Source organism: Leptidea sinapis, chromosome 1, assembly GCF_905404315.1.
Source record: "Leptidea sinapis chromosome 1, ilLepSina1.1, whole genome shotgun sequence".
NCBI lineage: Eukaryota > Metazoa > Arthropoda > Insecta > Lepidoptera > Pieridae > Leptidea > Leptidea sinapis.
The window spans coordinates 7,418,867-7,445,924 of NC_066265.1; the positions used below are offsets into that span (position 1 = coordinate 7,418,867).

General features: G+C 38.7%; 2 protein-coding genes across 2 annotated transcripts; both read right to left on the reverse strand.

The window, feature by feature from the left end:
• Positions 1–478: 478 nt before the first annotated feature.
• Positions 479–12,763, reverse strand: LOC126969239 (kynurenine/alpha-aminoadipate aminotransferase, mitochondrial). The gene is made up of 7 exons (XM_050814641.1): positions 12,390–12,763; positions 10,269–10,437; positions 8,997–9,183; positions 7,508–7,768; positions 6,037–6,216; positions 1,357–1,560; positions 479–1,016 (listed from the first exon to the last, which is right to left on the reverse strand). The coding sequence occupies exons 1-7, from the start codon at positions 12,610–12,612 to the stop codon at positions 810–812; spliced, it is 1,431 nt and encodes a 476-aa protein (XP_050670598.1). The 5' UTR covers positions 12,613–12,763; the 3' UTR covers positions 479–809.
• Positions 12,764–14,954: 2,191 nt separating this feature from the next.
• Positions 14,955–24,920, reverse strand: LOC126969816 (uncharacterized). Its single transcript, XM_050815414.1, has 9 exons — positions 24,785–24,920; positions 19,700–19,894; positions 18,835–18,952; positions 18,403–18,523; positions 17,577–17,691; positions 17,072–17,231; positions 16,870–16,967; positions 16,297–16,406; positions 14,955–15,062 (listed from the first exon to the last, which is right to left on the reverse strand). The coding sequence occupies exons 1-9, from the start codon at positions 24,833–24,835 to the stop codon at positions 14,990–14,992; spliced, it is 1,041 nt and encodes a 346-aa protein (XP_050671371.1). The 5' UTR covers positions 24,836–24,920; the 3' UTR covers positions 14,955–14,989.
• Positions 24,921–27,058: the final 2,138 nt, after the last annotated feature.

Here is a 27,058-nt window from a genome sequence, read left to right on the forward strand (position 1 = left end):
CGTAATTTTTAGTTTAGTTCGATGCAGAATAGATGCCATCTGGTCCCATAAATATTATACATAGTTTGGCCCAGTAGTTTTCATTTTATGAACATTTTTTATGAAAATTTTAGTTTACCTTGATGATATAATTGTTTTTTGTGTACGGCTTTTTTAGTAGTTTTCATTCAGGTTGATTATATTATATTAAAATTATTAACTGACGCTAAAAAGTAAATAAAAAAACTACTTAAATTTAAAAAAAACCGACTTCAAAAACTGAAAAGTATCAAATAACTAAAAATTTAATTTAATACACCTTTACCTTTAATATTAATAAAATACTATTAGTTGTATGTGCTACAATAGCTTTGAAGTCGGTGCCAAGCCAAATGTCATAAATAGTAGGTACCTAGGTACACTCGCCACGCATGACTTTGAGCGAGATAGCTTCGTCTAGAACAACCAACAGTAAGTTAACAATAAAACAGTAAGGAAGCAGCTTATAATATTAAGTTTTATTTTGTTTAGGGCTCAAGTATGTAACTAAGTAGTGTTTAGTTATCGCATCTGATATTTTAACAAATATAATATAATAAACATCCATCTACGAATGACTGATTATTACTGCCATCTATGATCCGATAGCGGTACTTATGAGTAATTTCCTTAATCCTTATATGAAAATTCAAAAATGTTGGAGTCATAGTCGAATAAGGATGTTTAATTATTTCAATGAGTTTCATGGCGTGTTCAATGTTTAATAAATTATTTTAACACCATAAAATGAAATTCAACACATTTCAAAGAAGTGTGTGTAAAAGCGCCATCTATCCTTCAGTAGCTACTCTCTCACGTTGGTTCAGTTTCTGTTCAGTTTGGATAACGTCCACTAGGAGGTCGACGGCATGTTCCATGTCTTCTGGTCTGATCCTGCTGAAAGTGAGTCGCAAATGCTGCGAGGGGGCGCTAGTGTCGTACTGGAAGGCTTGCCCTGGACACAACATGAGCCCCTTTTCCAAAGCCGTATTGAACACCTGGAAATATTATTAATACTTTAGTACTATCTATCAACCCTCTGACTGGGCCCAGATTCATTTTGGGTACACACGTGAAAATCGTACGTGTACAATCAGAAAAAAGAGGTTCGTTACATTTTGAAGAAGAAAATATATTGACCATCAAAATTAAACGTGAATAATAAAAGTGAATGCCAAATAAATAATAATTACATTTTTAAACATAGCTAACTGTTGTGAGGTCTGACTATTTGATTTTAGTTAACGAATGATTTGTTTCTTTATATACTATTGTTCAGTGTTATTTGTTTTTAATTTAATTTTATAGACATTATTGCATATTGTTATTACTAATTACCATATTGTAGACGTCGGGCACTCCGCTCAGTCGCAGCCAGTAGAACAAGCCGGCGCGCGGTTGCATGTAGTGCGCCTGCGCATCTCTCGCCACGCGGCCCAACGCCGCTCCTAGTGCGCCACACCGCGCCGCATACAGAGAGCGCGCCGAGTGCAGGTGAGCCGCGAGCTCGCCGCGCTGCGACAACAGTCGGAGCAGCAGGCTCTGGGGACCAACGAACTGGTCAAGGGTGTGTCGGATACCGCTGCTGGTAGCACCTGCCTACGTATTTTATAGTCCAACAACTTGCCCTTCCCCGCAACACCACCCGCTCCCAGCTGACATCTTTACACTCCGTCCCCGACACCGTCTGTCACAGTATGGGACGGTCGCACACGAAGTTGTCGAACTAAAGCAGCAGTAGAACTTACTGTATGTTGGGCTTTATAATTAGAGGACGGCAATACTTCAAGCCGGCCCTGTCACCTGTGGTCTGGCGCACCCAGTATCATCTCGAACCATTTGACTGCAAAGCAGAGCTGCTCGAATTATCGGAGACCCAGTTCTCTGTGAACGGCTCGATCACTTGGCGTTGCGTAAAAGCGTCGCTTCATTGTGTGTCTTCTACCGCATCTATCACGGGGAGTGCTGTTTCACCTGATTCCTGCGGCCAAATTCCACTTTCGCCACAAATTAAGATATCATCTCCACCATATGTGGATTCCTCCACAATGGAAGTTCCTTTCACGTGCAACGAATGAGTTTCCTTGTGTGGTGTTCTCGGGATAATACGACATGGGTACCTTCAAAAAAAGCTCGTACACCTTCCTTAAAGGTCGGTAACGCTCCTGTGATTCCTCTGGTGTTGCAAGAGAATGTGGGCGGCGATGCTCACTTAACACCAGGTGAACCGTAAGCTCGTTTGTCCTTTTCCATAAAAAAAATGATGTTGTCAATCATCGCTGCAGTAGTGTCAACACACAAAACTGTATTGCACTATGTACTGTTGTAAGTCGGTGAGAAAATGTGGGTGACGGTTTCAAAATTCCCATTTCTTCCCGTATAAATATCGTACTAAAGTGCACCGCTCACGTATTCTCAGAACTACAGAGGAATATCAAAATAAATTATGATAATCAATAATTGGAAATTTGTAGCAAAATTCATCAATCATCATCCATATTTTTCATATGGTTAATATCAATAAATTTAAAACTTAAAGAAGTAAATTATTGTATTGTTGCATAGTTATAAATTCTATATTATCTATAAATCTCTTTTTTTATAATAGAAATGTATTTAAGAAATTTTTTATCATCATTTTTGTTTAACTATTCATTTCGTTAACTTTATTATGTTTAATTGTTCAACTTTGTTTTTCTTTTCACAATATTGTAAATGTTGTTTACACCTGTAAAGATCCTATTGTACTATCACTATGTGTACTTGCTAAAATTTTAATTGTATAATGATGTGTCGTTGGTGTAACTACCTAAATAAATAAATAAATCATTTCTTTTATTTATTTATATATCTACTATCAAGAGGTTGCTTATGTCCTTATAATGAGCGCTGAGGCTTATCACAAAAGAAATGAGTAAAAGTAGAGATTGCCGATTTAAAAATAATTATAAATCAAAAGATATTAATTTTTTCCATCGATTTTTATTATCTTTCAAATTATATCAAAAGATAACCATGTTAATATGAAATATTCGCAATTAAAGTTGATCGTACGATTTATTAATCTTATCATATAATACTGGTTTTATTATTATAAAAATATTATATTTTATGTGTAACCTTCCTGGTTCACCACATCACAGATTAAATATACGGTGTGTCGGTTGGTATTTGTCTCCCTAGGTCAAGAGCAAGTCAATATATTTAATCATCAATTACTGCACATGCCTCTCCGACTAGCGAAGGTTGGCAGTCAGCTTTAATTTTTACTTTTTGCCTTCGCAATGGTTCTTCGAAATGGTTCTGCCTCACTCGCAATACCTGTCCACTCTCGGATGTTGCGAATCCAAGACTTTTTTCTTCAATTTATATAAAATTTTGTTTGTTTTTAGTTACAATAATTGAATCAAGTCAAAATTCTGTCTCGACAATAACCTAGAAAATTTCGAAAGCTTTCTATGAGTTCAAATTATTTCAAATCGGTCCAGTAATGGCCGAGAAACAATTTAACACAGTAATCAATTGGAGTCACCCGTTGGGAGATCCGCTCAGCTTCGCTTCGCTTCGCTCAATTATCAACATTTTGTTTAATATTATTTGTTGATAGCGCTTATAAAACACACTTTGCCAATTTATCAGCTATCTAACTCAAAGAGAGGTGTAAATAATACCTTCTCTCTTAACAAGAGAAGGTCTCTTTCGAAAAAAAACTACCTAATAAAGGGCGGGACTGCCTAAATACAAATTGAAATTTTGTTTACTATAAAACGTGCAGTGAGATTTGACGTAAGTTTTAAAATAGTAATTACAATTGGGTGACGAAGTATAATCCGGATAAGTTTGAAAGCAAAAAGTTGCTTAAAACGTAGTGTATATCCTGCTATCTCCGTTTCTTACAAGATTATAGCCGTCATCTGCCAATCTATCAATGACTGTACGTGTCATACAATCGAGTGAATCGCTTTTTTCTTAGAGAGTTTCGCTAGGCTGATCTAACTGTTGCAGTTTCTTACAAATGACAGACAGACAACATCGGAACCGCAGTCATAAAGTTCCCATTAGTTATAGTTCGAGAAGTCTCCCCAGTCTTTCATTGGTTTTCTCAGGTAAGAACCATGAGGCATATCTTTTCGTTAAGAAATTAGATTATGACATTTAGTAAGTAATCCAAGAATCTAACTAAGAATAAAATAAATATATAATATATTAAATGTTGATAATATATTCTATAAATTCGGCTGGACATCGTAAATCTAAGTTTTTGTCTGTTATCTCGAAAAGCGATATGAGTTGATAAATAGCTTGTAACTTTAATTACTTTTGACGTAATACTGATAGTACGTAACACTGTCAGAAGTTCATTGATTACAATTATTATGTTATATTATTTAATGCTTTTTTTATTCATTATTTCCATCATATTTATTCATCGAGCCCTCACCACATGGCAATAAAAATTTATAATCACATCCCAAACGAAATTAAAAATAAAGAGAAGCCTTCTCTATTTAAAAGACATCTTAAAAATTTTTTAGTTTCAAAATGCTTCTACGATTTACCCGAATTTTTTAATAACAAGTGTGAGAATTAGTTACAATATAGTATAAGAATGTAAAAAATGTATAAGACTTATTTATTTTATGTATAACGTTGCTGTGCCCTTACAGGGCGTCACATATTGTCTACCCATTAATGTACCAACCATCCTACTGTAAATGTGACTTGCAATAAAATATTTTGATTTGATTTGATTTGATTTATTCTTTACTATTAATACTAGTTTGTAAAAAGCAAGACCTCTAAGGCTATCGTTATAAACTATACAATAAACCACTTCTTCGGAGGCTTCTATGCACGGGATGCCGGCTAGATTATGGGTGAATTACTTAGCTAATGGGAATTGACATCTTATCTTGTCTCAAGGTGACGAGCGTAGTTGTAGTGCCGCTCAGATTTTTTGGGTATTTCAGGAATGCTGAGCGGTACTGCATGCGTATCAGCTGAACGTCCTACTCGTCTCGACCCTTATTTTCATAAAAAAAAATATGCCGTCCTTATTAGATCTTCTGCTGACTACACATCCCGATAGATCTTTGTCGGACCCCTCCCGGTACTGACCATTGCCTGGTCAGGAGTGTACAGCCTATCCAACGAAAACGTCACAAAACACGAGCGACCCGTCCCGTTAGACAATACAAGTCAGATTTGGAAGGATGCGTTCCTTTTTCGTATGGATGTATATTCCAATCCTTGGGGCAAGGCTTATTGACTCTAAAAAACAGGCGTATCGAACCTGGGTTACAGCGCTGAAAACAAAAATACAAACTGCAAAGTTATAAAGAGACTCCATCGGGATATTGGCCGTGCGAAATCTCAGCAGGTCACCAAAATCGGCGAGCACGATTATTTAAAATACACAATTTGAACATGCAAGTTCCGAGCGTTGTCGTAAGCTGCTCTGGGTAGTTTCAACCAGCCATCCCTGCCGCCGCTGCACATGAGGAACAAAATCCTGATCTATACGGCATAAGAGAAAACCGATCGCCTGACCACTCTTTTGCCCCTAACTCGACTCTTAACGAAGAAAAGATACCGCCGACATTCTCGCAGTGTCAGTATGCTGGAAGTGCGTTGCTCTGTTTTTCTTGTACGTAAAGAAGTCAAATGGGCCGGTATTTTTCCCATCGTGGTCATGGTATTTTTCCCATCGTGCTCATAACGTGTGCCCTCAATTGAAGCAAGCTCTTTTTATTAGAAATATCCTCCTCTATACTTATTTTTCAAAATTCTATAAACATTAATAGTTTTTGAGTTTAATTAATAGGAAAGTGGCTCTATGGACGACCAATTACATTTTCTGCCAGTAGACATCTGCATTACCAGAGATTTAACAAATACGTTCCCGAGATTTGGTAGTTTGAAAAGCTTTTCCTGTCCTTGATAGGAGCTGTGTATTGATGTCGATTTTACGATTGTTTTAATGTTTGCGTCTAAAATTCTCTCGTTATGTATCATTACCTGTGACAGCGTGCAGGAGTGTAGTAGTTCAGCCTGCGAGTGCAGCTCAGCTCGTCGCAACAGGGCAGTAGGTGCCGTGAGCCAGGCTCCGCGCAGTCCAGCACTCACCACTTTTGACACGGAGTCCAACCGCACCACGCGCCCACACTCGTCCAGCGACAGGAACGAGGGTGTCACCTCCTACGAGTACGACATGCGTCATGTTAACACACACTTGTAAGGTTTTATTAAATTAGTTGAACATGTATGGAATACTTTTTACTATTTAATTCGTATGTAATAAAATCGAGTGTAGCTAGAAATTCGAAAATATAAATCGCGGGTAGTTGGCAATTTTCGTCACGTGCGCACGAAAAGTGATCGGGTGGAGAGGATGTTGGCAGGGGGTTACTCGTTAGTCAGTCTGGTCAGAACTCAGAACATCGGTAATAATTTCGTTTCGTAATTGCAGATCGAAATAGTAATCAGATAATTACGTAACAGAAATAAAATATATCGATTTGAATTGATAAATCCAGTGTGGATTATCTTGAGATTGTGAAATCGAAAATTCATAATAATTATTTCTGATTAAGTCGATAGTTACAGGAACTATCTAAGCACTCTCATTTTACTAATCCAGGCTAATTGACAGTGCCTTTATAAGCTACTTATAGAAGAAATAAATAAAACATGAAAAACACAATATATTTTATAATGCATAGATTATGAAGTATATATATATATATATTTTTGAATAATTCATGTTTTTCTACATAACGTATTGTAAATGTACTCGCGACCGCTCTCGTAATAATATATGACATAATCATCACGTCGTATGGTCAATCTCCAGTAAACAGTGCAAATAATGGGTGCAAATCTCTATCTCTCTTTCTAGTATCAATCGCTTTTACATGTTCGTATTGTCGCGTAGTAACACACATGACGAGATTTGTCAAACTTCAAGGAATTGATGATTTCAACAGCTACGTCAGTAATACTCGTAGCTCAGCGGAATAGTATTTACTTCAGACTCCGTAGACCCGAGTGTACGGAATATTGTGGGTTTTGTAAAGTTTATGGAAATAAATGTGTACGCAGGATAAAAATAGTTAAAAGAAATTTCTAGTAGAATTTAAATTTAAAGATGGAATGGAAAATTCTTTTTGAAAATAGAACAGATCCGTGGGTATATAAGCCGTACTAAGCGTGGCCTACGGCAGTTCTAGTTCAGACTCGAAAGTGTAAAGGAAAAGAAGGTAGAAAAAAATAAGTGGTAAAAAGTGGAAAGTGATCCAGGAGAAAAGGAAGATAGAAGAGAACTAGTGTTCTGTGAAGTGGAAGGACCTGCCGCCCACAAGAGGAACAGCGGCAGACCGGTGAAGTGCAAGTTCAGAAAAAGTGAGCGCAAATAAAGACTCGTTCCTATAAGCGGAGTGTTATTTTCAATCTCTGATCCACTCTCGTGTCAGTATTTAATAGTACTTACATCAGAATAATTAAGGAACGCATACGGGTCATCTTCTATGATTATAAAGTCGTATCTGCAAGCGAGCTCGTAGATCTGCTTCCTCCGCTGCAGCGGTATCACCGTGCCGGTCGGATTGTTACCCGTTGGGATAAGGTACAGAATCCGGGGCATCTTCAGACCCTTGGAAACTCTGTCCGAGAGGAGTGCCTCTAATGTTTCAGGAACTAGGCCGTCTTCGTCTTCAGCTATCGTCAGCACTTCCGGATCGTAGGGACGTAGCTGTGAAGCAAGAGATAAATAAGTATCAACATACAGAGGAGAAGTGAGAAAAGATAGAATTGTACTCACTAAGTACTATATCGGTACTTTCCCTATTTGGCATACATCATACAATTTTATAGACGCCCGTCCCAGTCGCTATCCATACATTAACGAGAACAGTTTTACGGCCGTTTTCAATATCGTATAGAATAACTAGAGAGTTACGGATAAATTGCTATCACCGTTTAGTGACAAGATCTTATATATCGATAGTTATGTCCAATATAGTTATATTATTAGTTATAATCCAATGCTATTTGTCGATAGGTTATTGAAATGTAAGTAACCATTAGTAAGTTAAACTAAGGATAGATAGGTTATTGAAAACGGCCGTTAATCTTCCAAAATATAATATTATACTGTATGGTATTTCTTTTTGTATACCATAAATTAGAGACATTGGACATAATAATATTTATATATTAAATATAGAACATGCCACAAAACGAATAGGCACAGAACTAAAATTTGTTTTTTGAATAGTAAAATTTAGGAAAAAACCAAGGTTACTTAAACATACCAAATAAAAAATATATCGCAAAATTACTGGAAATTTGACTTAAGCCAAAAGTCCAATGAAAATGAGTATCTACGTCACAGATGGCCTTGTAACAAGGATCAGGAATGTGTTACATTATTTTGTTTGATTATTTCGTCATATCTTAAGCCGTTAAGATTGTTCAAATAAGTAGTGATGTTGAAGAGCCCAACACCGTAAGGGAATGAAGAGCTTAGAAAAGCAGTTTCATTTCTCATGATTTTCCTTCAGTGTATAGCAATAATGATATCAAGGTATTTTTATTACAGAAATAGCTTTGTTCGCCATTTTTATGTAATTCATTAACGATCATGCAGATCACTTGAATGTTGGTGACCATCTATCATCTATCATATTTATTTTAACTTTGAGTTCAGTGGAGAATGACATGTAAAGCTTGAATGTGTAATGCACACTCACACTTTTACTACTCGTTAATAGTTGCGATACATGTGTCTACATATCTGTTATACATAGTACCCCATTTATTACAGAAATGTAGAAACACGTACAGAAAACGGGCAAATGGTAGGAGTGACCAGCGATTCTCATTATGTCTTAGCTGATTGTATCATTTAACACCATTGTTTAATCAATGAACCAAGAACCCAAAATTACGTCACAGGGACGCTGACGGGAGACACTTACAGCACTGTGGAAGCCCGTGAAAGTGTACTCCGTGGTGAGCACGGGGTCACCTGGGTTGACCAGCATATCCACACATTGGTAGATGCCATGTTGCGAGCCGTTCGTCACCAGCACGTCCCGATCCAGTGGAGGAGGCCGGTGCAGGTCCTCTTGGAACTTCCGCAGAATTGCCAGTAACTCGGGGAGCCTGCATTTATTGTTAATCACTATTAATTATCAGTTTATAAATGAGAAGAAAATACATAGAACGTAAACAACACTGCTAATGCTCTACTGTGTTCTTTAATGCTAAATCAGGCTTTTAACAAAGTGGGCATCAAGACGTGCTATGAAAAGCTATAGTTACAGTTATTTTCGAATGTTGAAATCATACGTATCCTTCAGAACACAACTTGTTTCAGCGTTTGTGATATCCACATGGGGGTGCCTCAAGTATCCGTTGTTGGACCTGTGCTTTATTTAATTTTCATAGCAGGTGTGCTTCAGACAAAGGTCGTCATCGATTCGGTTCATCGATTTAACTGCTATCTAAGCCTCTCATTAAACCCAAAAGTATTTAAAAAACAAAGCTTCAATAACCTATTTGTATTATATTTAAGAAATCTCCAATCAACACAGTATTTCTAGAAATCTACAAACAGCAACGTGGCAGCTACAAGAACAGATTGGAAAATCATGCACGTAGTCCCAAAATTCCTAACAGTTCAGTTAACTAAATTAAACCGGCAAGTAAAAAATAAATGACGCTGTGTCAGCCCAGATTTGATACCAAGGTACAGTCAAATCGTACGATCAATCAAATCAATAGTCGCTATTATTATTTAAAACAAGGAAGTAACGAGTAACTAAGTATGAATATTAGTACGATGCTGGCAATCTGCAAAGCCACTATATGATAGAATCAAGTAGGGCGCAGCCTGACCTAACCTAACTTAACCTAAGTATTGTTTGTTGTTTAATCATTATTCGCAATTATCAACGATCATGTTATTATAATGATAATTAGTGACAGTATTTACATAATTTAATAAAGTTTTAAAGCACCAGTGTCAGATGAATTTTAAGTTTTACATCGTAAATATATAAAGATAGTGTTGTGGTAAATAAAATATATTTTATTTCTCTGAGGTTGAAGCGGTAGACGCTATTTATAAAGCAAAGTCAATAATTTTTCACGAAATTTTAGGCATTCTACTAAGTGTCTGTTCATAATACTATGATATATTATGTGCAACAATTGTTTAAAGATATTTATTGAATGTTGTCACTCACCCTTGCGAAGGGACATATTGAAGTGCCTTGGCAAGTTCCTTGTCTTTCAATATAATTTTCCCGCCGCTTTTCGTTTTGATCTCAAGATGGCTGAAGGGGAATATGTCCTCGTTGGGCATTCCTTCCGCCAGAGATATCATCTGCTTCCCGATTTTGTACGATAGGGAAGCTGGAACATTTCCAATTTTTTTGTTATTTCCAACTATTGATCTAGGACAACTTTTTATAACACGTACGCGTCAACTGAGCTATCACAAAAGTTTCGCCGGCATTTTTGAAACGTCTCTGTAAGGAATAACAAGACCAGCCAAGCCTTCTCAAATGGGTAAGGTTGCTCTCAAATCGCAAAGCTCTAATCTCCCTCCATGGGACATCACTGGAGCTATACACTACTCGAGGTTGCCCACAAGGTGGCGTTTTTTCGCCACTTCTATAGACACTAGCAGTAGATGAACTACTTAGTAAGATGGCAGAACTCAGGATTGATGCACTAGGGTACGCAGACGACCTAGTTATTATCGTCAGAGGTTTCTGCCAAAGCCTACTAAGCTCTATATTGCAAAAGGCGCTAAACACCATCTCACAGTGGTGTACAGCCAACAAACTGTCAGTCAACGCAGGAAAGACTGTTATTGTGCCATTCACGAGGAAACGGACACTTAACAAACTGAAGTCTCCCACCTTGAACGGCTCTACTTTAGAATTCTCAGCTGAGGTTAAGTATCTGGGAGTCACATTCGACCAGAAACTCACATGGAATTCTCACATCGACAAAGCCGTAAAAAAGGCCAAAACAACCTTGGGTGTATGTCGACGTCTGGTAGGGAGACATTGGGGAATGCGCCCAAAGATCCTCCTATGGTTATTCACAGCAATTGTGAGACCAACAATCATTTACACCTCCATTGTGTGGTGGAACAAAGCCAGCCAGAAAACAACTGCAGACAGACTAAATAGCCTGACACCGACAGACACCAACTCCGAAAATTACAATAATCGTAACTAGAATTAGATTAATTAATAAGATTGTAAAAAATACGCAATTATTTTTATACTTTTTAGTGCATATTATATCTATTGTTTTGAAATAGTGTTTGTTTTAAAAAGAATTTAACAAAGTATCACAATTAATCTTGTTTTGTTCATTTTATTATTTATCTTGTTTTATCCCGATATCTTATAATTTTATCAGTTAGTAAATTTGAATAATTTATTCGCGATAAGGAGAAAATAATATTATCATATTATGTGTTATTATTTGTGTGGGCGTGAAAAATAAATGGAGATAGCTTAGAGATAATCAAATTTGAATTAAAATAATCATTATAAATAATTTCCACTTAATATACGAGACATTTAATAAAGTAGTTTTGATCAGATTCTTTTGGGATATTTTCTTATTGACATTTGATAACACTCATCCTGCACTGGCTCAACTTTTGGCTGGCTGCAAAGGACGGCTTAGTTTTATCAATAATTGTTAATACAGGAAGAGGTACACTGCACACACAAGCCCTGTGCTTCCCAGGGCGTAAAATGAATAGGGAAGGAATAGGAAAGAAGCATATACCAGCGGGAGGCTCCTATTTCACAGGATGCCGGCTAGATTATGAGTACCACAACGGCGCCTTTTTCTGCTGTGAAGCAGTAATGTGTAAGCATTATTGTGTTTTGGTCTGAACGGCACCGTAGCTAGTGAAATTACTGGTCAGGTGACGAGCGCAACTGCAGTGCTTTGGGAATTTGGAATTGCAGATTATCTCATATCCGTTCTGGTTCCAGTTTTCGCTCCCGTCCCCAACATATTATATGAATCTTATTTCGAGGAAGATTTTTTCAGATTCAGTTTTTCATAAATCCCGCAGTAAATATGGATTTTCTGGAATAAAAGCTAATGTCCTTTCGCAAGTTCTAGTCTATCGCTGAACCGAATTTGATCAAAATCGGTTCAGTACCTCCGGCGTAAAAGCGTAACAAACAAATTTAAATTCACATTCATAATATTAGTAGGGATTGAATAAATATGTGCTTGGTGAATCCCATAGGATTTTGTCAGTAAAATTTTAATCTTAATGAAGTTAGCCACTCTGCTATAAAACATAATAATAAAGAAACACTTACTCAATGATCTCGTCATCGCTGGCTCTCTTTTGCTCGAGCGTGAGCTGATGAATCTTTCGTAATCCTTTTCATCCAGTACCCGGTACCGATCCTTGAACCCTAAGGTCTCCCGGTCTCCATGAAAATTGAAAATATCCTCCACATTGTTAGACAGCCCTCGCCTCAGTGTGGACAATAGACTCACTTCCTTTAAGATCTCTCGTTGAATCTTGGAAACAATCATTGTTCGGCAATATAATTCACACGAGTCCAGTAATTTATAAATAAATAATTAAGATTCACCAGTTCATATACAAATTGTGTTTTTGCATATACTTTATTTTATTAATATGTAAGTTTTTTATTTTAATATCGATAAAATGTGTTCATAAAATCTATACAATATTGACTACAATTTTTTTATAATATCACACAAGTTATATAAGCGTTTGTATCAGTCTGTGTTTTCATTACAATTAATGAGTTTTGTTCAAAGATAAATTCGCTAAATTTGACTTCTACGATAGGCCGGGCCGAACTTCTAAGATAAGAAATTATTACTTAGTCATCCATATGCTTAGAGTATACAAATAACTTTACATAGTCAAATATTTATTGCGGGTATAAATATTATGGTAGCAAAAATGTGGGAGGTTTCCAAGTTGCCAGACATATTATGGGTTTTACAGAGGTGCCTTTTCTGGCACCAGCACCAGTATGTATAGGCGCTTATATTTATTGCGACTTAAAAGACATCCTAACCCATTACTAGTAACCATTCCTTATTATTTAGAGTTTAGACATTAGACATAAATTACTTCGAGTTGGTTCCGGGGCTTTCTCAAATGATAAAATGGCTTAACGCTTTGCAAATTGATCTAATTCGCAAAGATTCAATTCTGTTTATTTTCGAGCGATTTTGCCGAGTGAAAATGTATCTATGTGTGGTTTTTTTACGTGTAGTAAAAGAATATATTCTGAAAGAAAGCTATCAAAATAAACCATAAGATCATGCATAAATTATTTATATTTTGTTTTATTTTATTTTACAGATACAAATTTAAAAACTGTTATATTTTAGAATAAATGAGTATTTTCAATGAAAACAATTGGTATTGTTTAGTATTAATTAATGATTTTATAATCAATTTTATCTGTTCTTTCTAAAACAAAACTAAAATACACATCCTTTCATAGTTGAGATATTCATTCTGAAAGACCAAGAAGAATCCCCTGATTTTTAACGACCATGAAGTGCGAGATCGCTTGTGTGTGATATAAAATTAAATGTACAATATTGGGAGAAAATAAATACTGAAATATATTTTTAAATAATTTGTCAACAAATTTGTAGATATAGTTCAACATATTCCAAAATAAATCTTATATGTAAAATTGTCGTGTCACAATGTTAGTTACCTTACTGATTTTATATGCATATTCAGTAGGTCTGAGAATCGGCTACTATCTATTTTTCATCCCCCTAAATGTTAAGGGTAATCCACCCCAATTTTTTTTTTAATTTTTTGACATTTTTTTTATTATGATTCAGCATTGAAAAATACATACAAATTAAAATTTTCGCCCTTTTACGATCTACAACTATTTTTGTATCACGATTTTTATATTATTCTGTTCCATCCACCAAATCGATATAGGGTTGCAAGATGGCAATCGAATACAATAATCGTAGTACGCTATATTTGGTAGGTCTGAGAATCGGTTGCATCACAATTTTAATAACTGATTTATTTTAATATGTTATATGGCAATACGACGTTTGCTGGGTCAGCTAGGAAACTAGAAAAAACAGACATAGGAAATGGCTCAAATCTTATTAAATTTAAATGGACGCTATTTCAAGTCAATTTTAAATCAAAACTTTGACATATTTCCAACCAGTGAATGCCCTGAAATCGTTGTATTTTTTGCCCATCCCGAATATAAAATGTAGAATTTGAAAATCTCAAATATCGTTGACTAAAATCTCAGTTAAATTTCATTGAGGTAATTATTCCCTTAAGTGAAAACCTTTTCTTTATGATGAATAAGGGACAAGACGAGCAGGACGCTCAGCTGATGGTAATTGATACGCCATGCCCTTTACAATGCAGTGCCACTCAGAATTCTTGAAAATCCCAAAAAATCTGAGCAGCACTACAGTTGCGCTCGTCACCTTGAAACACTTATGTCGAAAACATCTTAATGTTATATCTCATTTGCCCAGTAATTTCACTAGCTACGGTGGCCCTTCAGACGAAAGCACAATGTTTACACATTACTGCTTCACGGCAGAAATAGGCGCCGTTGTGGTATTCATAATCTAGCTGGCGGAAGGAGCCTCCTAATGGTAGACAACCATCTCCACCTCCCTCTCCCACCTCCAAAGTCTTTAGGAAGGAGAGGAGGTTGCTAAGGTTTCTGGAGAAGTTGGGGTACACAAAATAGGCGTACGTTAGCCCGGAAGCAATAGGGCGGAAATTGGCCCGATTATAGGTACCATACCATACTGTAGCAACCTCCAATACCAACAAGAAGAAAACACCATCGTAAATCATGTTTTGTATAATTATACATATAATAGATGTACATATAAAAGTTGCATGTGATGTGACTATATACTATGACTTATTGCGAGGTGTTGTGGTCTGACTGCTAGCTGGTGTTATATTGACGCTGGGCCCGGGGAAGAATCTGCAAAAATAACATCAGTTACAGCTTGTTCAGATATCTTCATGTCACGATAAAATTGTCAGCAAGCGTCGCAAATATGTCGGTCTCAGTGAGTCATACATCTTTTTGTCGTTTGGTGTAGTGACACTTGGCCCGAGGGGCCCAGATGCGCGGAGAATGTACAAAATACTATCTGGAAGTGGAGCCTTAGCTACAGGAAACCAAGCACTGGCAGCAATTTCGGTCAAGGAACCTGTCTAGCTATCCAACGCGGAAATGCTGCCAGTATTCTTGGTACGCTTCCACGTAATGATAGTTTTAATTTCATGCAGTCATAGTATTGTAAATATAGTTATATGTTTTATTTTGTCATGATAAAATGTTTTTAATACAGTCCGTAAGGATAAAGACTTTTGATGAGCTCCCGATAAATTAACACTGTTGTGAATGCAAAGAAAGTGTTAGTTGCGAACTAATTTTTGCTTTCATTGTTTCATTATATTACATAAAAGACATTGAATTCCCAAAAAAGGCCTTTCGAATACTTTTTGGTGTCAATTGAAGCACTACTACTGCTCCGCAAAGAAATGGCGCGCTGAGAGAGAAGAAACGGCACAGAATCTTCCCAATCTTTTTATCATTTTAGAAACAGTACAATTTAAACAATATTGTTTTGAATTACTGCTATTGCTGTAATTAAATGTCAGGCTGTGCGATCGCAAAGATATATCGCTCTTGAGTAATAAGATTTAAAGGAGATTGATTGATAAAACATGTAAATCTATTGATAGGTAATGCTAGGCTAGTGGCTGGAATTTATTGTTAGATGTCAGGACTACAGGGATCAGAAAACACCAGTAAAATTTCCACCACCAGTTAAAATTGTTTTTCAAATTTTATTTGTATTTTTGGGAAGTTTATTAAACACTCACAAGTTATTTTGTGAAAGATTGGGCAAATCCAAAGTGAGAGTGGCCACCCCTGGACATCTCTAAGGCTCTAAGATCTACAGAGCGTGCTTAGACTTTGCTCAGATTTTCCTTACGTAAGACTTAGTTAGGTGTAATAAAATGCTAATAATTTGCATTATGCTGAGCAAATGACTATAAAAACAAAATCAAAGATTATGCTAAGCTCACACTCAGTACGCTCTATACTCTATAGATCTCAGCCTTAGAAATGATCGGCCGGTAGTTGCTTTCTCATGATAGCTGTGCGACACCAGAAGTTTCTATTTCTATGTTTAATCTGTTACTTGGTAATGGAGTTGTATCTGTGCAGCAGATGTTGGAAGTCTGGTAGAGGATCCAACTCGTAGCTCTGCAGGGAGAGGTACGGCGCACTCACCCCCGCCACACATTTGTGCTGAAATAGTATACAGAATAATCATTACAACAGAATATATTAATTCAGTAAGTCGCGATTATTATTATTTTTGAGCGTCGGTGGCTCACTTGAGTCGTGGACTCTACCATGGTGCCCGTACCCCGTTCCCATGGGAGTTTTCGGTGAAATTGTATATCTTTAATAGGTCTATAGAAAAGTCTGCGATGGCATATGTCTATCTCTTAAGGATAACATACTATATCCATTCTAATACTTCAACAAATTGGCAAGCGGTTTACACACATACGATATTAATTCCTATAATTTTATTACAACATAATTATTGTTAAAGCATTCAAAATTGAATAATTTTTATTACACATTTCAGGCTTTCGTGTCTTCTACTTACACTATTCCCGAATACTTGTATAATTTTTTTTATTGATTAAACAGCGTGTGTACCAGCTAGTAGTTAGTAGTAAAGAATAATTTATTAACTTACATCATCAGATTTGAGTTCCATCTCATACAGCTTCTTATTGATGTCGTGTTTAATGTTACACATTGTAACAAAGTTCTTTCCGAAAATATTGGTCAGACCTACAAGAGCACAATAAACAACACAGTTATAGACTCCAACGAATTTGGTGCTAATTAGGCTAATAAGATATTATATTGTATTGGTTAAATCGTTATAACTGTACCTAAGTCATCAATAACTTTTTGTACATCTTCAGACATTTCCGTATAATATGTTTGTCTATCTGATGGGACTTCTCCGCTTGCCGAGTGTTCCGTGGACGCTCTCTCCACTTCTTCAAGTACTGTATCTGAGTTTACATTGCTGAACGTTGGCAATGAATTCTGTAAAAAAATGTTTTCTGTAAAAAGGAGTTAATTCTAAGCACAAAAGATGTCCGTTTGTAATAGATTCCTATTGAGTTATTGATTAACTGACAGTGACAAAAATCCTGAAGCTAAAGAAGAAGAAGAGAAATCTTGAGCTTTCTTCCAAACTGAACAATGAAGAGCGTTAACCTGTCATCTTTTTCTGCCGCCCTAAAAATACAATCATCATCCATTTGTAGGTCTTATAATAGTAATTACCAGACTTGTAAATGATCATCCATTTGTAAATCTTATAATAGTCATTACCAGACTATTAAAACACTATCATCATCTATTTGTAGGTCTTACAACAGTAATTACCAGACTAGTGACGGCATGCTCTCGTTTAGTTTTCTGTGACGTCACCTCACCACTGGACTCGCAGAGCTGTAGCGTGCACACACAGTCGCTCCAGGTCACCAGCAGCTCGCAGATTCTGATAAACAATACTATTTGCTTTGTATTTCTACTTGTTCTGATATATTTAAAAGTGCCCGTGTAATAATATGTGATTTGATCAATCTGCAAGTACCATCGTGTGAAATTTGTTTTATACTTGAATATGGATAAGCGTGGAATAAAATTAATAATGAATCGTCAAAGGAAAGGAAATCTGACGTGCTATGTTTTTTATGAAAATAAGGAACGAGACGATCAGGACGTTCAGCTGATGGTAATTGTTACGGCCTGTCCATTACAATGCAGTGCCGCTCAGGATTCTTGAAAAACCCCAAAAATTCTGAGCAGCACTACAATTGCGATCGTCACCTTGAGACATAAGATGTTAAGTCTCATTTGCCTAGTAATTTCACTAGCTACGGCGCCCTTTAAAGCAAAACACAATAATGTTTACACATAACTACTTCACAGCAGAAATAAGCGCCATTGTACGCGGCGCGGGTACCAACCCATAATCTAGCCGGCATCCTGCGCGTGGGAGTCTCCCACTGGTAAATGTTATAATTATTCTATCTTATGATCGAGGAATTCAGCGAAAACATTTTACCGATTGGACTAATTTTATACCCTGTCAATGTAGATTCTCAAAAAATAATGTTATTATCCAATGGTCGATATATTATCATGAAATAACAAATATGTACTTGATAAATATTTTTGTCATTGGAATTTGTATACAAAAACTTACGTGCTGTCTTGTGGCCAGTCACTTTGATTATATAACTCGCAAGGAACTTCGTCCACGTCTGTGGAGGTTCTGCCTGATTGTTCATCATGTCCATCGTATCGTGCTCTTTGTGCTGGAGGACCTACAATATTTTCTATATTGACGGATAGTAAGTGTGTATACAAATGTCATAGCTTACTATAGTGTCTTAACACTAATAATTTTAAACTGATGTATCATCATCATCATCAGCCAAAAGACGTCCACTACTGGACAAAGGCCTCCAAGACGAACGGTCCTGCGCTGCCATCTTGACCACATCGTCGGTCCATCCTGTGGGGGCCCTACCAGCACTGCGTCTTTGTGATATTCAACCAATATATATAAATTTTTATAAAATACTTTGAAGGAGCCAAAAGATAAATGCATGTTGATGAGAAATAAGGTACGTACCCAAGAATAGGCAAGCTGCACCAAACTCGACCTTTTTTCCCAAAACTCCAAGAAATGGAAACTTAAGCTTGATGGTTTGCAGCAAACATTCCTCGTATAAATCCCAAATAAAAACTGTCTGTAACAAGGATGTGATATTCTGAGGTTGGGGTTGGGGTTAAAAGATTTAAAAGTCTACTCAGATATTCATATTATACAGTCAATGGGTACTCCAACTAGTAAAGCGATAGAACTTGTACTCCAACTAGTAAAGCGATAGAACTCTTTAGTAAGGAGATATGTTTTTTAATTTATTGAAGTAGGCGATATTTTTCGGAAATCCATAATTTCCCAAATAAGTTGAGTTTTCTTGAGTTAGGAATTCAAGAGCAATTCGACGAGACAGTCTCGTGCAAGTGTTTGGCGAGTCAATATCAACTTAGGACGCCTCGTGTAGAGGCATGTTTGAAGACGAATATTGGCGGAATAAAGCACCATTCGATGCGAAATTTATCCTAGACGGTTTATGGCTACATATTTTTTTATTGTATTTGAAATAATGTGAATAAAATTTAATTTAAAGTCCGCCGGCGTGAACGGCTATTAATAATATATTCATAGTGACTTCACCGAATGACATCACCAACGGAAGACCAGCGTTGGTTTTCAAACCAGCAAACATGCTGAGTTGGGATAATTTTCATAAAGTATTTAATATAAATGATTTAGTTTTTGTTTTTTTGTTTTTTTTATTGTTCATTTCTTTCATAACTTCATTTTAAGCCTTTTATTATTATTATAGTATTTATATGCAGATACCTAGGACCTACTATACGTTTCAAATAAACTTATCTTTCTTTCTTTTTTTAAGATAGTTATCACTCACACAATTAGCACAGCAGGCCACAATCAGCTTCATGTTCTCCAATATGGCAATGTCGACGATCGGCGAGGGCACCCCATGACCAGCCAGCGTGGCGTGGTGCTCGCGCTGCGCCATCGTCCATAGCCGAGCACGACCTTCCCGCCCCCCACCTGCCACCAGGCGCAGTTGCTGCGACACTGCGAAGCACGTCACACCCTGGAATCACCAGAAACACCTTACACAGAGGCGCTTTCACGTAGGTTCATTGGATGTGTAATGCTAGACAGACTGGGAATAAAGCGAACACCCTCAGGCTCTTAAACTATACATGTGTAATGTTTCTTGCGCCCGTTCTTCTCAGGTCTAAGGCAGTCTATTTTGAATGGGTAGGTTTTGACGTTCAATTTTTTTTTATGGAATATGAGGACAAACGAGCGTACGGGTCACCTGGTGTTAAGTGATCACCGCCGCCCAAATTATCTTGCAACACCAGAGGAATCACAAGAGCGTTGCCGGCCTTTAAAGAAGGTGTACGCGCTTCTTTTGAAGGTACCCATGTCGTATCGTCCCGGAAACACCGCACAAGGAAGCTCATTCCACAGCTTTGTAGTACTTGGATTTCTTCCACGTACTACAAAGCTGTGGAATTTCCCTTTCCATTTCTTCTTCTCCCTGAAAACCACACTGTGGAGGACCGCCACACATCCTGATGGTGGGGAAGATATCCTAACTTGTGGCGTGTCGTGCGAAGGTGGAATTCGGCGGCAGGAATCAAGTTAAACAGCTCTTTGGATCCCGACAATTCGAGCTGCTCTGCGTTGCACGCGGTCAAATGGATCGAGCTGATACAGGGGTGCGCCAGACCAGAGATGACAGCAATACTCCATGTGTGGCTGGACCTGCGCTTTGTAGAGCGCTAAAATGTGGGCTGGCTTGAAGTATTGCCGTGCTCTATTGATGACGCCCAGCTTCTTCGAAGCCAATTTGGGTTTGCCCTCCAGATGGCCACGGAATTGGCAATCGCTCGAAATTTCGAGACCCAGTATTCCGATACTAGTCGAGGCTTTCAGGGAAGTGTTGTCGAAGAGACGTGATATGGCAAATGGTGATTTTTTAGTGGTAAACGCAAAAACTTGAGTCTTCTGAGGGTTGAATTGGACAAGGTTCAATTTACCCCATTCCGCGACCTTCTCGAGAGAGGACTCTATAGGAGACACAAGTTTCTCCCGGCACTGGTCGACGTTTTCCCGAGAGAGACTTGCATGGCCCGTGTATACGTCATCACCAGTGCTGTCGTCTGCATAGCAATGTATGTTGGAGGTGTCCAACATATCATTGATATGCAGAAGAAACAGCATGGGAGATAGCATACAGCCTTGGGGCACTCCAGCGTTCACGGCCTTGGGATTCGAGCAAAAACCGTCAACAACGACTTGTATGCTACGCCCAGTGAGGAAGCTGCCACTTGCATAAGCTCTCGGGAAGCCCAAATGATGGAAGTTTTGAGAGGAGCGCCTTGTGCCATACACGATCAAAGGCCTTCGCTATATAACGCTTACTGCCAGGCCTTCCCCCTTGCTTTCAATAGCCGCCGCCCATCTATGAGTTAGGTATACCAGAAGATCACCTGCCGACCGACCATGGCGAAAGCCATATTGTTGGACGTTGATCAACTGGTGACCCTCTAGGTATACTAGAAGCTGGCGGCTAATTATGCTCTCCATGATTTTGGAGAGCAGGGAGGTAATAGCAATAGGCTTATAGTTTGCCGGATTCGAACTGTTAGCTTTTTTTTGGATCGGATGGGCAAGGGCTGACTTCCATGAGTCAGGGACTACGCCTTTGGAATAAGAGTGCCGGAATAAACACGTTAGCACCGACGTCAACTCAGGGGCACACGTTCTAAGCACGATTGGAGAAATGCCTTCCGGCCCGCTCGACTTCCTGACGTCCAACGAAAACAGAGCTCGCCTAACAGTTTTCTGTCTGAACTGTACTTCAGGCATAGAGCTCTGACACCGCGGGATGGTCGGCGGTGTTTTTCCGTTGTCGTCAAGAGTCGAGTTGGAGGTGAAAAGAGCGCATAGGAGATCGGCTTTCTCTTTTGCCGTATGGGCCAGGGTGTCATTCCTCATGTGCAACGGCGGCATGGACGGCTGGTTGAAGTTACCAAGATCAGCTTTCGACAACGACCAGAACTTGCTTGTTCCAGTCTGGTAACTGGAAAGCTGCTCGCCGATTTTGACGACGTGCTTTGACTTCGCACGGGCGATTTTCCGCTTATAAAATCTGGAGGCACGGTTATATTTCCTCTTAAGAACTTTGCAGTTCGGATCCTTTGTGCCCAGCGCCGCAACCCAAGTTCGATATGCCTGTTTTTTGCAATCAGATACTGCTTTAACTGACGCATCGAACCAGGGCTGTGATCTGCCACCGATCGGTACTACATAGCTTGGTATAAAAATATTCATGCCCTGCAGTATCACATCGGCTACTGCAACGGCGCAGGCACTAGGATCATCCGAAGGGAAACAAACCTTGCCCCAAGGGTAGGATGCAAAAAAGGAACGCATCCTATCCAAATCTGCTGACTTGTAGTGCCAAACGCGGTGGGTCGCTGGTGGTCTGCGACGTTGGCATCGGATGGGAACTACACTCCTGCGGCAATGGTCGGACGTTCCGAGAGGTGCGTCGACAGAGACCTGGTAACCATCGAGATGTGTAGTCAGCAGAAGATATAATAAGGACGGCATGTGGCTATCCACATCCGGGAGCCGCGTAGGCGACTCAACCAATTGGGACAGACCATACGCCAATGCAAAATTGTGCACAGATCGCCCTGCGTAGTCTGTGGTACGTGATCCAAGCCATTCGGCATTGTGCCCGTTGAAATCAACCAAGACTACGATTTCAGCGGGGGGGATCTGTGCAAGCACGTCGTCAATTGCCGCTTGAACGCAGCCCATGAGATGATCGGTTCCTGCGTTACCACTATGAGACCTGTAAACACATGCATAGATGCGGACGCGGTCCTCTAAATCTACGCGGAGCCAGAGAGTAGACAGGTCCCTACCCTCAAAATTGCCAAGACGGCGACAGCAGATATCCTCCCTAACGTACACACATACCCCGGCATGAGGCAAAAAATTGTGCTCAATATTGTACCCGGGTACGTTAAATATGACGTATCGCTAGGTCGAGATATCTGCGTCTCCGTAAGGAAACACAAGGCCGGCTGCGCCGTCTAAAAGTGGACGGCGTTTAAGTTGGAGTGAATTCCCCGGATGTTACAAAAGTCCACATTAAGCGTGAAGCGGGGTGCCGTGGTGTTGCTGCCCTGTTTGTCCTGTGACATACGCGGTACTGTGCCCTCCCCCGAGGGGCAGCCCTAGCGCGAATGCTCGGGGAGGGATCCGGTTCCCTCCTGGGGTAATTTCTGTTCGAATACCGCTCTCATATTTTGTTGGGGGGAAGGGGGGGATGGCCTCCAGTCCTCGACACTAACCTATGCGGAACATCGCGGCATTAAGCCACTACTTCACGCCGGTATTTTGTGCGAGTGTGGTAAGTAACCCGGACGAGTCTGGCCCGATTGTGCTGACGTCAAAAGACGGTAGCGTGACTCTCCCACTTTCAATAAGCCCGTAGTCGCCTCTTACGATACCCTTGGGCCTGGGACTACCCTATTCTTATTACGCCCCGGGGAAGCACAGGGCAAAAGTCAATAAGTGATTTTGAATAAAATTATTTGAATTTGAAAAGTTTGGTTGACACTACTCGCTCGTTCCGGACCTCGGAGAGTTGCAACTTTTTACACAATCTTAATTAATCGGTGTATTGTGACGTTTATCTGACAATTGACATTAATTGTGAAGAACATTTTATTCGATGTTGCTGTCCTTGTCACTAATATACAATATTGCGTATTGAGATTTTCAATACAAGGGCGCATTGTTTTTTTTTTTTAATATTTCATATTCATTTCGAACATAAGACAGAACGAAACAATCGCATCATAAGGTTCTGAGCGTACCAACGACAATTGGACCATGCGCCGCCAGCTATTATTGCCAAAAGAAATTTTAAGCAATTTGTTATGTTTTTAAAGTGATAACCCTCAGTTCTAGGACTAATTACACAAATAAAACTGAAAACAAAATTTTATGAACGATGCGGGACTCGAACCCGCGACCTCTCGCGTTCCGTGCGAGCGCACTTCCAACTGTGCCAACCGTTCGAATGACGTATCGTTTATAAAATCTTGCATGTCTTGCTCAAATTGCTTAGATTTGCTTGAGCGACATCTCAAGTCAATTTCCTTATATACAAATATTGGGGTTGAGCAGATTATCAACTGTAAAGTAGATCAAGACACACGATTTTATAAACGATACGTCACTCGAACGGTTGGCGCAATTGGAAGTGCGCTGGCACGGAATGCGAGAGGTTGCGGGTTCGAATCCGGCATCGTTTATAAAATTTTGTTTTCAGTTTTATTTGTGTAAAAGAAATTTTTGTTGTAATCTAGGTAAAGTTTCTATAATTTCTGTAAAACTGCTCAAAGGAAACTGTAGTCAGGATTCATTTTAGCAACTATTATATTGTACGACAACGCGCGAGCGTGTGGATTTGCTCTTTTCACGATGCATAACCATGCGTCTTGTTTTCATGTTCGTTAGTAAATTCATTTTTTTAGATAAGTAAGATTTTTTCTTTATAGGTAGGAGACTCCTTTGCACAGGATGCCTGGAAGATTATGGGCACCACAACGGCGCCTGCCGTGAAGCAGGTAATGTTTAAGCATCACTGTGTTTCGGTTTGAAGGGCGCCGTAGCTAGTGAAATAAATAGGTAAATGAGACCTAACATCTTATGTCTCAATGTGACGAGCGAAATTGTAATGCCGCTCAGAATTTTCGGGTTTTTCAAGAATCCTGAGCGGCATTGCACTGTTATGGGCAGGGCGTATCAATTGCCATCAGCTGAACGTCCTGCCCGTCTCGTGCCTTACTGTCATAAAAAAAATTGAAAAAATGCTTTGTCGATTTTTTTGTGATATAATATCGAGTGAGTATATCATATATATATACATTAGGTACAAACTTACTCTTGGCACACAAATGACGTAGTCAGGCAACATCCCTGTCACGTACTTCATTCGGAGGCTGACCTCACCGTCGTGCGAGCAGGACAACAAGATCTCCCCGTTGCGTGTGAAAGCGAGACGACGTACCGAGCGAGAATGTACACGTTTCCAAGTGTGCAGGCTACAGTACGATGTGTGCGGGGATTGGGCGAGCTCCTGCATAACCACAAACTATTTAACACTAAAAGTAATATGGATGGAATGAGTCTTTCACAAGTAATTTTAATAATATACTGCCAGATTGATTAATTATATAATAATAAAAAATCATTACCAAAATTAAGATACATACAAAGTAATTAAAGTTAACAAGATACAATTAATCTTAATTGTGAATAGTTGAGTACATTGTAGCCTATTTGTACTGAGTGGTGGCTCTGCACTGAGCAAGGTGCTTGGAAGACAGAAGCCGGGAAACACAGTTACTAAAAAATATTAGATACTTCTATTGCTCGACTGCTTGGAGAAACATCATGAAACGTGTGTTTTGTCTACTTCGGCATTTATCACAGAGAGTGTTCCGAAGAGCTGTTTGACCTGATTCCATCATCATATCGAACGCTCCAAATTTAAATTCATTCTCGTCATCAGTTTGCGTTTCTTTTTGATGTTGTTTTCAAGGAACTTTCTTTTACGTGGACGAAAGTTTGGAATGCAGAACTTCGAGCAGTTTACAGGCCGGCAACTCTTCTGTGATTCCTCTGGTGTTGACCCTTTTGTTCGTTTGTTCTCCTATTCCGTGAAAAAATATCCGCATAATAAATGGCCAAATGAGGTAGGGACGATGTAAACATTGTCGATCTTGGAGTAGCATTTTTACGGTAGGTTAGCTGATAAAATATATAAGTGATATACTCACAAACCAATAGTAGTAATGGATGCTGTCAGAGTTGTGAGGCAGCAGGGATACTCGGGGCTGCAGGAAGACCAGCCGGCTGACATCGCCGCGCTCCGTGCCTATCACCAACTGAGAGCCAGGTCCGGGCGGGCTTCCGCCAGCATTGTACGCGAGGCACTACATCAGACCACAGGCAGATATTATGTGGAGTCCAGAAGTGAATTATAACTGACTATACTAAGGCCAACGAGTCGAGATAAATAATGGAAACAAACTGAACGTTATTGAGCTACGTTATACTGAGTTATCCTACTAATATTATAAATGTGAAAGTTTGTATGTCTGGATGTATGTTTGAACTTCTTTAACGCAAACACTACTGAATGGATTTTGATGAAACTTTGCAATAATATAGCTTACACATCAGAATAACATATAGGCTATAATTTATAAAAATATTGTGTGAATTATCGATACATTTAAATAAAATTGGAGTGGCTGTTTGTAATATTGAAATAACCGTTTTTTGTTAAGTGTATATTATGAATACATATACGGTACATACACCAAAATAACATTTTTTACAATTTTTGTCTGTCGGTCTGTCTGTCTGTTTGTTCCGGCTAATCCGGTGACTTTTATTGGCAGGTAGCTGATGTAATAAGGAGTAACTTAAGCTACGTTTATTTTATAAAAATATAGCAATATCCAAGGAACGGTCTAACTCTAAAAGAAATTATACGTCATGATTCGGACTCCTCCGATGAATGATCTTTGTCTAATACAGATAACAGCGATTAGAATAGGGACTCCATAATTTCAGCAGATATGCTGAGATGATTTGTAGATGTATAGAGAATGAATGAAGAACGATCAACGAAGAAAGTGTATAAGGCCAGTGTGAATGAAAGTGTTGGAAGGGACGTTTCAAGATCAAATCAGGGACGTCTTGAAAAAAGGCCAGGTCAAGAGTACCCTAAACCGGAGAGCATGTATGAAAGGAATAATGAAAGTGGACCAAGCCAACAATGTATGTAAGGAACGTAGCAAGTGGAAAGAAGTGGTCTCTGCCTACCCCTACGGGAAAGAGGCGTGATTTTATCCATAATTTGTGTATAATTTATTCAAATAAAAATGTAATAAAATCTTATTATTATCTTATCTCACAGTGGGTATGTTTGGCAGCGAAGAGACACAGTAAAGCGGCGCGTGTGTGAGTGTGGAAGCGTCGTATATAGTGATGCTGCGCTCCGACGCACTCACACAGATACAGCAGACATCCTGCGAATATACAAAGCATTGTTAAGATTGAGAAAAAAGACCTAGACTCTTTATAAACATTTTATATTATGTTCATACCAATCAACACACAAAATGTGTACATTATTTAAAACAAA

Coding starts and splice junctions, on each gene's coding strand:
- LOC126969239 (XM_050814641.1), bottom strand. CDS start 12,612: ATGATTGTTTCCAAGATTCAACGAGAGATCTTAAAGGAAGTGAGTCTA. Junction 7,769..8,996: donor TCACGGGCTTCCACAGTGCT/GTAAGTGTCTCC, acceptor CTTGCTTCACAG/CTACGTCCCTACGATCCGGA. Junction 1,561..6,036: donor ACTCCTGCACGCTGTCACAG/GTAATGATACAT, acceptor GTTGGTCCCCAG/AGCCTGCTGCTCCGACTGTT.
- LOC126969816 (XM_050815414.1), bottom strand. CDS start 24,835: ATGAAGTACGTGACAGGGATGTTGCCTGACTACGTCATTTGTGTGCCA. Junction 17,232..17,576: donor AGCATGCCGTCACTAGTCTG/GTAATTACTGTT, acceptor ATTTTTTTACAG/AATTCATTGCCAACGTTCAG. Junction 16,407..16,869: donor TGGAACTCAAATCTGATGAT/GTAAGTTAATAA, acceptor ATACTATTTCAG/CACAAATGTGTGGCGGGGGT.